At 36.6% G+C, this 12598-nt stretch overlaps 2 protein-coding genes across 2 annotated transcripts; both read left to right on the top strand.

The window, feature by feature from the left end:
* The first annotated feature begins 761 nt into the window (after positions 1-761).
* Positions 762-2741, top strand: LOC9328881 (39S ribosomal protein L46, mitochondrial). Its single transcript, XM_002892773.2, has 6 exons — positions 762-1128; positions 1359-1424; positions 1763-1837; positions 1934-2063; positions 2162-2287; positions 2376-2741. Exons 1-6 carry the CDS (start codon positions 968-970, stop codon positions 2517-2519), a joined length of 702 nt encoding a protein of 233 aa, XP_002892819.1. The 5' UTR covers positions 762-967; the 3' UTR covers positions 2520-2741.
* Positions 2742-3081: 340 nt separating this feature from the next.
* Positions 3082-9535, top strand: LOC9328880 (valine--tRNA ligase, mitochondrial 1). The gene is made up of 21 exons (XM_002892772.2): positions 3082-3254; positions 3361-3426; positions 4030-4092; positions 4216-4394; positions 4496-4568; positions 4749-4814; positions 4891-4974; positions 5102-5179; positions 5266-5349; positions 5514-5593; positions 5759-5816; positions 5891-6193; positions 6284-6454; positions 6593-6792; positions 6931-7333; positions 7447-7698; positions 7792-8292; positions 8369-8475; positions 8604-8703; positions 8791-8939; positions 9046-9535. Exons 1-21 carry the CDS (start codon positions 3120-3122, stop codon positions 9218-9220), a joined length of 3327 nt encoding a protein of 1108 aa, XP_002892818.1. The 5' UTR covers positions 3082-3119; the 3' UTR covers positions 9221-9535.
* The last annotated feature ends 3063 nt before the right edge of the window (positions 9536-12598 follow it).

The following is a 12598-nucleotide window of genomic DNA, read 5'->3' as shown; positions in this document are numbered from 1 at the left end:
TAGATTTTAGCCAAGTTTTTTTTAATATCATCAACCAAAAGAACCATGACGGATAAAAAAACCACTTAATTAATGGACTCTCCTTTTGTAAATTATATATTCATAAACAAATACAGATTAGGAAAATTTGGTTTTTTCCAAAGCTGTGCTATACTTGTCTTTGCATGTGTTGTTCATTGGACGGTTCACGATTGCCGATCAGTAATTATGGTGAATCAAACGGTGACGATTGAAGCTAATTAAGTTCTGGCCTCAGTCGGAGATTTTGTCTCTTGCTATTATTTGGACCCATTGCTTTATTAAATAAATACTCTAAAAAAAAAGTCAAGTCCACACTTTAACCAAAAACACAGATGCTTAGTTTTAAGAGGAACCCATAAGAGGGTCTGTTGTCACGGACCATTCTTCTGCATAGTTCGAGACTTGTCGCGTTGTTTTCCCAAGACTACTTTACGTAGATTGATAAGTTTATGGTTCAGTAAAGTGTATGTATTAAGTGATGAGAAACTAAAATTCTATGTTTTGATGTATGAGTCGAAGTAAAAAAAAAAAATGTATGAGTCGAAGTAATGTTACAATTTCTTCATCAAATTCAGCTGTATATAAACAGTATTAAGTATAAACACAAATTATACCAGTATCTTAAATATTATATTTCCAATGAAATATATGTGTAAATTATTTTCTTAAAGGTAATATAAATATATTATTTTTTGTCATGAACGACTCACAAAATTTTCATCTATCCGAATGCCTAGCAAACCGGATTCTGGTTTGGTTATATAATCCAATTTTAATTAGAGAAAACCGGATTATGGTTCTGTCTGGTTATGTAAACCAATAATTTTTCGATCCCGTCGAAATTGTTTGACCTGAAGGGATTTGGAAAAACCCTCTCTCACTCTCAGGCTCAAGCGCCGGCGTTCTCTAGCCAAATTCGATTTCGTTTCTAAGTTGCGATCGAGAAATGCAGAGATCATCTTTGCGGCTACTAGCTAAACCTCTCTTGGAGAGCAAGCGAGGGTTTTGCACGAGCTCCGATAAGATCGTAGCTTCGGTGCTTTTCGAGAGATTGCGCGTTGTCATACCCAAACCGGATCCTGCTGTTTACGCTTTCCAGGAGTTCAAGTAAGCTCTCTCACTGCTTGCGTGTGCTCTGTTTTTCTTTTGGTTGAGTAATGATGAGAAATCGAGAGAAAATGGGGAAAAAGTATAGTTGTGTGTGTGATCCAAAGAATGCTTTTTTATGTGGAGGGGCCAATAAGATTTGAGTCATTAAGCAGTGAACTTTTGATTTTACTATCTGGTTCATCTGATTTTGATCACAGAAACTTCTTGATTTGGTTGCTCTATTGTAGATTCAATTGGCAACAGCAGTTTCGTCGTAGATATCCAGATGAGTTCTTGGACATTGCTAAGAACAGGTAAAAGTTTCTGCTTTTTTTGATGTCATCATGTGTCCAAGCATATAAATCTACTCAACGGTTTCTTGTGCATTCAACTTTGTGTCATCCTTAACATGGCAATAGCAAAGAATGTTAGATTGGCGTTTTTCGTGTAGCTTGGTGAGTTACTGTTGCTTGGTTATTGAGTTCTGAGCAGAAGAATTACCATGCCTGAAGTGAACTATTAGAACTGTTATATACTCATAGATATATAGTGAAGGTTCTGTATAGCTCAGTTTCAATTTTCTACAAGTGTAGTGAAGCTTACATGAAAATTCTATTTCGTCTTTGGTTAATCTTTTGATGCGTGAATACAGAGCCAAGGGTGAATATCAAATGGACTATGTACCTGCTCCTAGAATTACAGAGGCTGACAAGAATAACGATAGGAAGTAAGTTGTTCACACCCCTTAAAGTTTCTTGCACTGTTGTGTTACTATTCGATTGACGATTGATACTTAGTTTTGGAAAAATGCTGCTATTACAAGGTCATTATATAGAGCTCTAGACAAAAAGTTGTATCTTCTCATCTTCGGCAAGCCATTTGGAGCTACTAGTGACAAACCTGTCTGGCATTTCCCAGAGAAAGTCTACGATTCTGAGCCAACTCTTCGCAAGGTGTTTGTTTGTTTTATTTGATGACTCTATTTCAATCCGTATGACCATGAAACTTCATTCATGTGCTTATTGTTGTTATGTGAATTCGGTATTTGCAGTGCGCGGAATCTGCTTTGAAGTCAGTCTTAGGAGACCTCACTCACACATACTTTGTTGGAAATGCTCCAATGGCTCACATGGCCATACAACCTACAGAAGAAATGCCTGATTTGCCATCTTACAAGGTAAGAACAAACCTTGACGGGGTTTTACTAGTATTAATAATTTCAGAAGCTCAAGATTTCTAAACTGAATTTTGTTGTTGTTGTGTAGAGGTTCTTCTTCAAATGCAGTGTAGTAGCAGCATCGAAATACAACATAAGCAACTGCGAGGATTTTGTGTGGGTAACCAAAGACGAGCTTTTGGAATTCTTCCCGGAGCAAGCAGAATTCTTCAACAAGATGATCATTGGCTGAGTCACTCGCACCACAAAAACTGCTATTTTGAATCCCTTCTCCATCACTGTGATCTTTCTGGTATTAAGTTAAATGTAAACATGGTGTGTGAAGGTCAGTGTAATAACCAGACAAAACCATGTCTCTGGTTTCTTAGTCACATGATTTTTTTTTTACTGTTTATCTGAAGTAGTTGAATGTTGTGATTTCTTCTCAACCTTTTTTAGACATCTCTCCAATACACATCGCGTATCTTGAAAGAAATCACACTCGTTGATTCATCACAGCTTCTCTTCAATGAAACCTAATCATACGGAAAACCTGAATGGGCCGGCGATGAAATTCTGCGGTTTGCTATTTGCACAAAGAGTGATGAAGCTATACTCCGATGCAGAAACTCAGGGATCAGTGAAGAAGACTCAAGAGGAGCTTGAAATATATATATTGAGCGTTGTAATTCCAAGCCCACTGGGCTGGAAACGAAATGCCCAACTTGTTGTAACCCAAATCTAAACTTTTTTCAGGTTTAATTTCTGTTTTTTGAAGTTAAAAATGTTTTTTTTTTTCTTTCTATAGTGTTAAAAAAAAGAATTTCAATTAGCCCTAGCAGGTTTTCTGTCTATGTCACTACTCTTCCTCAGAAGAGCCAAGCCGTTATTTGTATCTTGTTCTTCAGCTTCTCGTTCTCAGGCCACCTTCTTATCTCCGACGCTTACGAATCAGCTCCTGCGTTCGTTTCACGGTTCCAGAACAATGGTACGATTTTGTAATTACCGATTGTTTCTCCGTTGGATTTACCACCTGATTCCTCGAAATTCTTCTGAGAATTTGAATCTTTTTTTTCTTCTTGTAAATTTCGCAGTCTGAATCAGAGAAGAAGATCCTTACAGAGGAGGAACTTGAGCGGAAGAAGAAGAAGGAAGAGAAGGTTTGACTTCTCATTTGTCTTTCCCCATTTATCAGAAACATTTCGTGGGTCGATTTAACGTGATTATACTGTTCTCGATGAGCTTGATTTTAACAATTTTGATATCTAGAATCTGGTAGACGAGTGTGGTTGAGTTTGTTGTTCAATCATGGGAATAGCTTAGAGAGATTGGATAGTGATGCAATTGGCTTTGGTGGGCAATGTTCTCTTAGGGACAACTTATGGATTGCCCATCTGGAAAATGGAACTGATGAGATCGTAGATAGATAGAATTGCTTAGTTATTTTTAAGATAAAAAAGTTAGAGCTACCGTCTTCACTCTATCAGAATGAAAACGTGTTCTACATTAATAATTTGAGTACTTGCCCCAAATTCTTATAGTCCTAGTTTATGTTTTTTTTGGTAGTGTTGTGGAATTGTACACTTTTAAATGCAATGACTTACTTTTCATTTTTTTTTGGTGGTAAGTTGAGTAATATATTGATTCCGGTTTTTATGTTTTTTCAATGTCATCGATTTCATTATGTTATGTTGGACATCAGTTATTAGTTATTCCAGTACTATATCAACTTTAAAAATAATCTGTAAAGAATTTTTATATAGAATAAAGAAAAGGAGTTGAAGAAGCAAAAAGCTTTGGAGAAAGCGAGGCTGGCAGAACTGAAGGTAATCTCTAAGGAACTCCAGTTATGCATTTCGGGTTCCCGCTGCATACGTATGTATAACGTGTACACCACATCTTTAATTTTCTTTTTTTCTGGAACTTATCATGGTGTGATTCTCATGTAGGCAAAACAGGCCAAAGATGGAACTAATGTCCCCAAAAAGAGCGCAAAGAAGAGTTCCAAACGGGATGTGTCAGAAGAGAATCCTGAGGATTTTGTGGACCCTGAAACTCCTCTTGGTGAGAGGAAAAGGCTTTCTTCACAGATGGCCAAACAATACAGTCCTGCTGCGGTAGAGAAATCGTAAGTGTAGAGAGATTTTTCTTTGACATAAATTTGAGCGTGGTCATTCATGCACAAAACTTCCTCTAAATAATTGCTGTGTTATTCTGTAATTGGATCAGATGGTATGCTTGGTGGGAAAAATCCGACCTTTTTAAGGCGGATGCTAAGAGTTCCAAGAAACCTTTTGTTATTGTAAGGCCTTATCTGATTCTTAAATTCGTTCATTCTGATTCGATCTTCTTTACTATTGTCTTCTGGAATACTTAATTTGTGCAACCAAATTCAGTTGAGAAAATTCTTGTGCTTCTGAAATTATTAATACTAGTTTGAAGATTATAAAGTTTTTCTTTAATCCTTTGATTGATTCTGCAGGTTCTTCCTCCTCCAAATGTGACTGGAGCCTTGCATATTGGCCATGCGCTAACAGCTGCAATTGAGGTTTACATTGTTTGGTGCTATTGTTTTTTTCTACTGCTCCTCCCGATGATCAGCGACTGTATATTTGCTGATGCAGGATACAATTATTCGTTGGAAGAGAATGTCTGGGTATAATGCTTTGTGGGTACCCGGGGTTGACCATGCTGGTATAGCTACACAGGTTCGCCCCTATCTCATGTCCCATATTAGTAATTTCAGCCTATAGAGTGAATCCTCGTTGGGCTACATGCTTGTAGTTTTATCTATTACACATTGTATTATATTTTTTACTTTGGTGTACATTCTAGGTTGTGGTTGAGAAAAAGCTCATGCGTGAGAGAGGAATGACTAGGCATGATGTTGGCCGTGAAGAATTCGTAAAGGAAGTGAGTTGAAAATAAAAATATGTTGATGAATACTTTCCTTTTATCATTATACAAAAATTCATGTTTTGCTTGTGATCATGGAAAAGGTGTGGAAGTGGAAGAACCAGTACGGCGGAACAATTCTAACACAGCTACGGAGCCTAGGAGCTTCTCTTGATTGGTCTCGTGAGGTAAAATCCAGTAATTTGATCTTTCTTGGATTAATGTTAATGAATAATAGCTATGTTTCATTTATTTCGCCACTAGGTGAACATATATATAAATGAATTTTTATCTTCACTTGTGTCCCTGGGCTGTCCATCTTACAGATGTGTTTCTGCCTGTAAATTTTTAGTGTTTTACAATGGACGAGCAAAGATCAAAAGCTGTCACTGAGGCCTTTGTACGGTTATACAAAGAAGGGCTTATATATAGGTATGTTGAAGTCTGACTTTGTTCTTTGATGCAAGCTACAGGATTCCTGTAGTAAAAATCTATGGAAACAGTAATATACAACAAAAAAGGAATATACGACTCCTTAACTTTTTTCAGTTATTTGTTGAAAGAAAGCACATTTGACTGAAGGCATACCATGTGCAGGGATATTCGGCTTGTTAATTGGGATTGTGTTTTGAGAACAGCCATATCTGATGAAGAGGTAAGTCAGCAGCAACTGTTTGACTATGATTGTTGGACGGCATCCTCTTTATGTGGAGTGTCTAATATTTGTAGGTTGAGTATATCGACATAAAAGAAAGAACGCTACTAAAGGTTCCTGGCTATGAGAAGCCAGTAGAATTTGGTCTTCTTACCTCGTTTGCTTACCCTCTGGAGGGAGGCTTGGGAGAGGTTGTTGTTGCCACTACCAGGGTGGAAACGATGCTTGGGGATACTGCTATTGCTATTCATCCTGATGATGCAAGATACAAGCATCTCCATGGGAAGTTTGCTGTGCACCCATTTAATGGACGGAAGTTACCTATTATCTGTGATGGAATACTTGTTGATCCAAATTTTGGCACTGGTTGTGTTAAGGTACACCTCTATCTTATATATTTGACGCTAGGTTTCTACCCATATTAGTTGTTTTTCTTGTGTCAAAGTTACTTAATTCTTGTTTTGTAGATTACTCCTGCCCATGACCCCAATGATTGTGAGGTTGGAAAGCGCCACAAGCTGGAATTTATAAATATATTCACTGATGATGGGAAAATCAACACAAATGGCGGGTCTGACTTCGCAGGGATGCCACGCTTTGCAGCTCGAGAGGCAGTTGTTGAAGCTCTGCAGAAGCAGGTAATTTTCTCTAACTCTTCACATAACATATACTGTAGATAGAATTTTCTTTGATTGTTGGTTTGAGAAGATTTGTTAGACTGTGGGTAGTTGCTTGAAAGTGTCTTGTAGATTTTAACAGTTTTCTCAATAATTCAGGGGCTGTACAGAGGTGCCAAAAACAATGAAATGAGGCTTGGACTTTGCTCAAGAACTAGTGATGTTATTGAGCCTATGATAAAGCCCCAATGGTACGTTAACTGCAGCATGATTGGAAAGGAGGCTCTTGATGTTGCTATTACTGATGAAAACAAGAAGCTCGAGTTTGTACCAAAGCAGTACACAGCAGAATGGAGAAGGTTTCTTTCATTTATCTTTTACTCTTTGGTTTCTTAATTTACCCCATCTATAAAAGCTCTTACTGCACAGCTGTATGGATAAAGCTGCGATGGCGGTTTCTTAATTTACCCCATCTATTAACAAGCTTTACCTTACAGATGGCTAGAAAACATACGGGACTGGTGTATTTCAAGACAGCTTTGGTGGGGCCACAGAATACCAGCATGGTATGCCACGCTAGAGGAAGATCAGCTCAAGGAGGTTGGTGCGTACAGTGACCATTGGGTTGTTGCTAGAACCGAGGACGATGCTCAAAAAGAGGCTGCTCAGAAATTTGCGGGGAAGAAGTTTGAACTCACTCGAGATCCTGATGTGCTTGATACATGGTTTTCTGCTGGGCTCTTTCCATTATCTGTTCTGGGATGGCCAGATGTAACTGAGGACTTCAAAGCCTTCTATCCAACTTCTGTTCTTGAAACTGGACATGATATTCTCTTTTTTTGGGTTGCTCGTATGGTTATGATGGGAATGAAACTAGGTGGTGAGGTTCCATTCAGTAAGGTACGTGTACATTTTAAGTCAAACAAGGATCACTACCCCCTTCCTTTTAGATGCAATTAATTACTTTTTCAGCCGTACTTATATGCAAAAACATATTACTGTCTTTGCTATAGGTGTATTTCCATCCTATGATACGTGATGCACATGGGCGTAAGATGTCAAAATCTCTTGGAAATGTCATTGATCCGCTTGAAGTAATAAACGGAGTAACTCTTGAAGGTCTTCATAAGAGATTAGAAGAGGGTAACTTGGATCCAAAAGAGGTGGTTGTTGCCAAAGAAGGACAAGTGAAGGACTTTCCAAATGGTATCCCTGAATGTGGTGCTGATGCTCTTCGATTTGCGCTCGTCTCTTACACTGCTCAGGTACTATCCATTGCACCGTCCCTGACCCTAACAACCTCCTTCAGTGTATGTTCTATAAACTAAATATTGCTCTTTTTCTTGATTCTTTTCTAGTCTGATAAAATTAACTTGGACATTCTCCGAGTTGTTGGTTACCGTCAATGGTGTAATAAACTGTGGAACGCCGTCAGATTTGCAATGATGAAGCTTGGGGATGATTATACCCCTCCGCAGACACTAAGTCCTGAAACCATGCCTTTCAGCTGCCAATGGATTCTCTCTGTTCTAAATAAGGCAGTATCAAAGACAGTAGAGTCACTGGATGCATTTGAGTTCTCGGATGCAGCCACCACAGTATATGCATGGTGGCAATACCAATTCTGTGATGTGTACATTGAAGCAATTAAGCCTTATTTTGCTGGTGACAACCCAACGTTTGCTTCAGAGAGGGCTCATGCACAACATGCTCTCTGGATAAGTCTGGAGACAGGCTTGAGACTGCTTCACCCACTGATGCCTTTTGTTACTGAAGAGCTATGGCAACGGCTTCCCTCACCCAAAGACACTGAAAGAAAAGCTTCTATCATGATATGTGACTACCCATCTGCCATAGAGGTCAGTATGATTTTTTTAGTAACTTGTCATAATTGTTTGGGTTTGTAACTCTTTTCTTCTGATGTCATGAACCCAGAATTGGACAAATGAGAAAGTGGAGAGCGAAATGGAAACCATTCTCGCGACCGTGAAATGCATGAGGGCACTCAGGGCTGGGTTGCTGGAGAAACAGAAAAATGAAAGGTCTGACTGAGTATATGATTAAAGCCTCATTCGAGGAACACTTTGAGACATTTCATCAACCATCCTGCATTTTTAAAAATACAATGTCACTAAAAAGGTTACTTAATCGTTGTGATCATTTTTCTCAGGTTACCTGCTTTTGCTCTGTGTGAAAACAACGTAACAGCTGAAATTGTAAAGTCTCACGAGTTGGAGATCAGAACCCTTGCAAATCTATCATCCTTGGAGGTAAAATTCTATCTTCAATTTCTGTCTTACGGTTTCTCTATTTTGTTTTGTGTATCATTTCTGAGTTTCCATGGGGCTTTGGTATAGGTTTTGCTAAAGGGAGAACACGCAGCCCCACCTGGATCTTCAGTTGAGACGGTGAACGAGAACCTCAAGGTGTATCTAAAAGTGGACGGAGCCATTAACACCGAAGCTGAACAAGAAAAAATCAGAAACAAGATTGGTGAACTACAAAAGTAAGTTCCTAGATTTGTTATTGAATCAAAACAAAATGTTTGAATTACATGTTAGTTTCCTAATATTTCCTCGTATGACAGACATTTTATTTTGTTGTTCCATCAGACAAAAGGAGAAGTTGCAGAAGATGATGAGTGTGTCTACTTACGAAGAGAAGGTCCCTGCGAATATAAAAGAAGACAACGCAAACAAGCTTACTAAGATCCTCCAAGAATTCGATTTCTTTGAGAAGGAAAGTGCTCGTCTTGCTGCAGAAACAAGCAACTCAGGAAATCAATAAATGGAACAGAAGAACTGAGACACAAAGTCACAGTTTCTATCTGAGGAGGCCAACAAATGAAATATTTCAGGTTTAAGAAACTATGTTTGATGATGTTATGTTATTGTGAACTAGGTTTGAGTTTTAACAATATTTTTACTACATCTCTCTGAAAAGAAGAGATTATTCCCAAACCATTTTTTTTGGTCAATTGAATTGTTCTTTGTTAATTGCACTGAGCTTAGAGCTTCGCTTGTGTGTCATATGCGTATGATCAAGTGAAATTACAGCAAAAGGTAATAGAGTTATTAATATCAAAAACAAAATGTTTGTATCCGGAGAGTATCCATATATCTATCCGCTTATTCAATCTCGATGAGAAAAATATCTCCTTGGTTTATATTCTTCTTTTCCTCAAACATTTGATCTGATTTCAATAATTTGAATAAGTATAGTTGGACCCACGATTACTTTGCCGCAGCCTTTTCATTTCCTCAAAGTGTTATATCATCTACATATTTATTTGGTCTCGGTTTCATTCTTTGATGTAATGATGCTCAATTTGATAGTTCCTTACATAATTCTTAATGCCCATTATACCTCATTACAGCTTTTTCCTGGAACATTAGGTAAGTGTCTGATTTTCTCTCTTGTGATTTCGATCTGTTTGGTAAAAGGTTATTGTTAGGCTGGTCAGGACTCCAAATTGGTTGGGCTATGTATATCAACTTTGATTTGTACTCTCATACCCTTTATCTAGATTCTTCTAGATCTTAAAACAATAAATCTTATGATTTGTTTTGTCTCCAACTCCTGCTACGCAAATTCCCATGAACTTGTACTGTTAATGATGTGCATTCCGTAAAATATATAGAACCATAGTGCATACTCTCATGCCTAGGTCCAGAACACTAGCAAAAGAACTTAGAGAAGTTATGACTCGCACAATTTTTCTTTTAGTTTTGGTTTTGCATAAACAATGGACCGGCCGTGTAATACTGCATTTAGAAATTGTATAGAAGATTCTGCAAAAAAAAATGCAATTATGGATTGGTGGATAAGAAAACATTTACAAAGCCTGTAAAGGGAGAATTATTCTCTTTATGTCCCTCTCTTTCTTCTTCTTATCACCTGCCATTACAATCTACACAATCAAACTTGTGATATTCTTCAATTGTCTCTACTTGTTATGATTACAACCATGTGTGTGCTGCCTCTAAAAACCTAAAGTTTCTCTTGAATTTTCCAACATGTTATGATTTCCCTTTTTCGAGTTTTGATATATCTGGACAGGAAGCTCTTAACTTATGCTCCAGTGTGTCATGTCCTCAAATTCAAATGTATGATACAAATTCTCCATGCAATCTTTTCAAGTGTTGAATCATTGACTATTTAGTTCCACCGTTCACATAATCTCTCCGAGTTTACTGTTTAGTATTAAAACCGAAATTACTGTTTCCCCAATTTACTTCATCTTATCCTTGGGAAAAGTGGTAGAAGGTGGATTTTAAACCATTTCATGATGAGAAAAAAAGAAAAGAAATAAAAAATAATATAGCAAACATATATACTTCCAATGTTTCAAGGAATGAAAGTCAATGGTTGTTTGGTTCTTATTCCCAAAATCTTTTTCACATGACCACATCTCATTGAAATATAGTATTGACTACCTATTCTTTGGCATAGAGTTTTAAATTAAATCGTTTTGAGACGAACAGTTAGTATTAAATATGTTATTTTGGTGGCCCATATTCTCAAATCACACTTTTAAACAAACCCTCTCTAGGTGTTTTTCTCTCTTGGTTGATTACACCTTTTACTATATTTTATAATTTGTATAGTTTGTGCGTGTGCTATGATTGAAATCAATTAAAGTGTAAGGGTGAGAAAATAACGCTTAAATAAAATAATACATGTAATGGTTCGGTGAGAATTTTCTGAATCAAAATAGAATTTAGCCGTTATGATAATCCAAAATCTCTTTTTCAACAATCCTATATTGTCAAGCTGTGTGTATAATATATCTTACACACACAAATACTAAATATCAGTCGAAGAAACTCATTGAATGTTTGATTGTAGTAAAAGCCATGAATCATGGACCTGCAGTCAATTTCACAATAAATTTCTTTTGGATCTATTTGGCGATTCAATAAATGTTTGATTTTTCATAGAATTATTTCGGAAAACAAAACTAATGTCGCGGCATGTAGCCACCGTTTCCCCTTACCAACTTCGTATGTGATAAATTGTCAGTTCACTGATCAGTATAAACTTATAAAACAATCAGATTCATAATCAAATTTTAATTCTAAATAAAATGGGCTTCGTATTTTTTTTTTTTTTTTTTTAAAAGGCAGTTCCTACTATCACCTATCTTTTTCAATAGATAGTAGATAATTCGTGTTTCTTTGTAAAGCCGATAGTTAAACATGTTAAGATAACATCTGCAGATCAACATTTAGTTTCACACCATTTGCTTAGATTTTCTAAATCATTAAAGTGGTTTTTTGCATATAAGCAGAACATATTGCACATGTCACATGTTTATTGACGTATTGTGTCTATACATTTATGTTTATATGTGTATATATATATATACGACACTTTGGCTAGATTTTAGGATTTAGGTGCAAAAGTGAATAAAATCAAAACGTGTGTTATGTATTGTAGTCTTTATCTTGAAGGTCAAGAACATCACCTTGACATTTTCTAATAACATTAGGCTTCGTGATTCGTTCGTATGGGTTAAAAAGGTCCACTTTGTACGTATCACGTAACCTCCAGTTGATTTTAGTATTACGGCTTGGTTTGATTTTTAGAGTGTAATGTATGCAACTTTCTCATTCTGGTCGGTTTTGTTGGAATTCTTGCATATGTATTTTTGTTGAATAGGTAGCATCGAAATGGAACCCAGTGGGAAATAAGGTATAAATGGTACATTATTAATGGTGTGAAATAAATGAGACATACCAACTTAGTACGGACGGTTACCGCAATATACCAATTTTGTTTACTTGAAATATGATGGGTGTGACCGGTCAGCCTTAATAGAAGAAATGAAAAAGGGAAATTTTTTTATTTTTTTGACATGCACTAGTCAAAAAAAAATCAGAAGAAAATTATATCAGATGAAAATATCAAAAAGTAACTAAAGGAGAGAAATTCTTCCTTCCTCAAAACTAGTAGAATTCATTTTTCTTCTTGATGTGACATTTATTTTCTTCTATTTTTTCTTTTCATTTCTTCTAACTTTTTAACCAGTCACAGCCGATGTTTCACTCCAAAAAGTTGTAGTACTATTTTGTGAATTTTAATAATGTGATTTTGATATATACGGTATAAACATTTCCTAAGGGTAATTAATATGAATGAAATAGTTAGTGTGTTATTTCAACC

This window comes from Arabidopsis lyrata (genome assembly GCF_000004255.2).
Source record: "Arabidopsis lyrata subsp. lyrata unplaced genomic scaffold ARALYscaffold_1, whole genome shotgun sequence".
NCBI classification, from domain to species: Eukaryota; Viridiplantae; Streptophyta; class Magnoliopsida; order Brassicales; family Brassicaceae; genus Arabidopsis; species Arabidopsis lyrata.
Note: the sequence above shows the minus strand (reverse complement) of the source record. Positions and strands in the feature narration are given on the sequence as shown.

Coding starts and splice junctions, on each gene's coding strand:
- LOC9328881 (XM_002892773.2), top strand. CDS start 968: ATGCAGAGATCATCTTTGCGGCTACTAGCTAAACCTCTCTTGGAGAGC. Junction 1,129..1,358: donor TACGCTTTCCAGGAGTTCAA/GTAAGCTCTCTC, acceptor GCTCTATTGTAG/ATTCAATTGGCAACAGCAGT. Junction 2,288..2,375: donor CTGATTTGCCATCTTACAAG/GTAAGAACAAAC, acceptor GTTGTTGTGTAG/AGGTTCTTCTTCAAATGCAG.
- LOC9328880 (XM_002892772.2), top strand. CDS start 3,120: ATGTCACTACTCTTCCTCAGAAGAGCCAAGCCGTTATTTGTATCTTGT. Junction 5,817..5,890: donor CAGCCATATCTGATGAAGAG/GTAAGTCAGCAG, acceptor TAATATTTGTAG/GTTGAGTATATCGACATAAA. Junction 8,476..8,603: donor GAGAAACAGAAAAATGAAAG/GTCTGACTGAGT, acceptor CATTTTTCTCAG/GTTACCTGCTTTTGCTCTGT.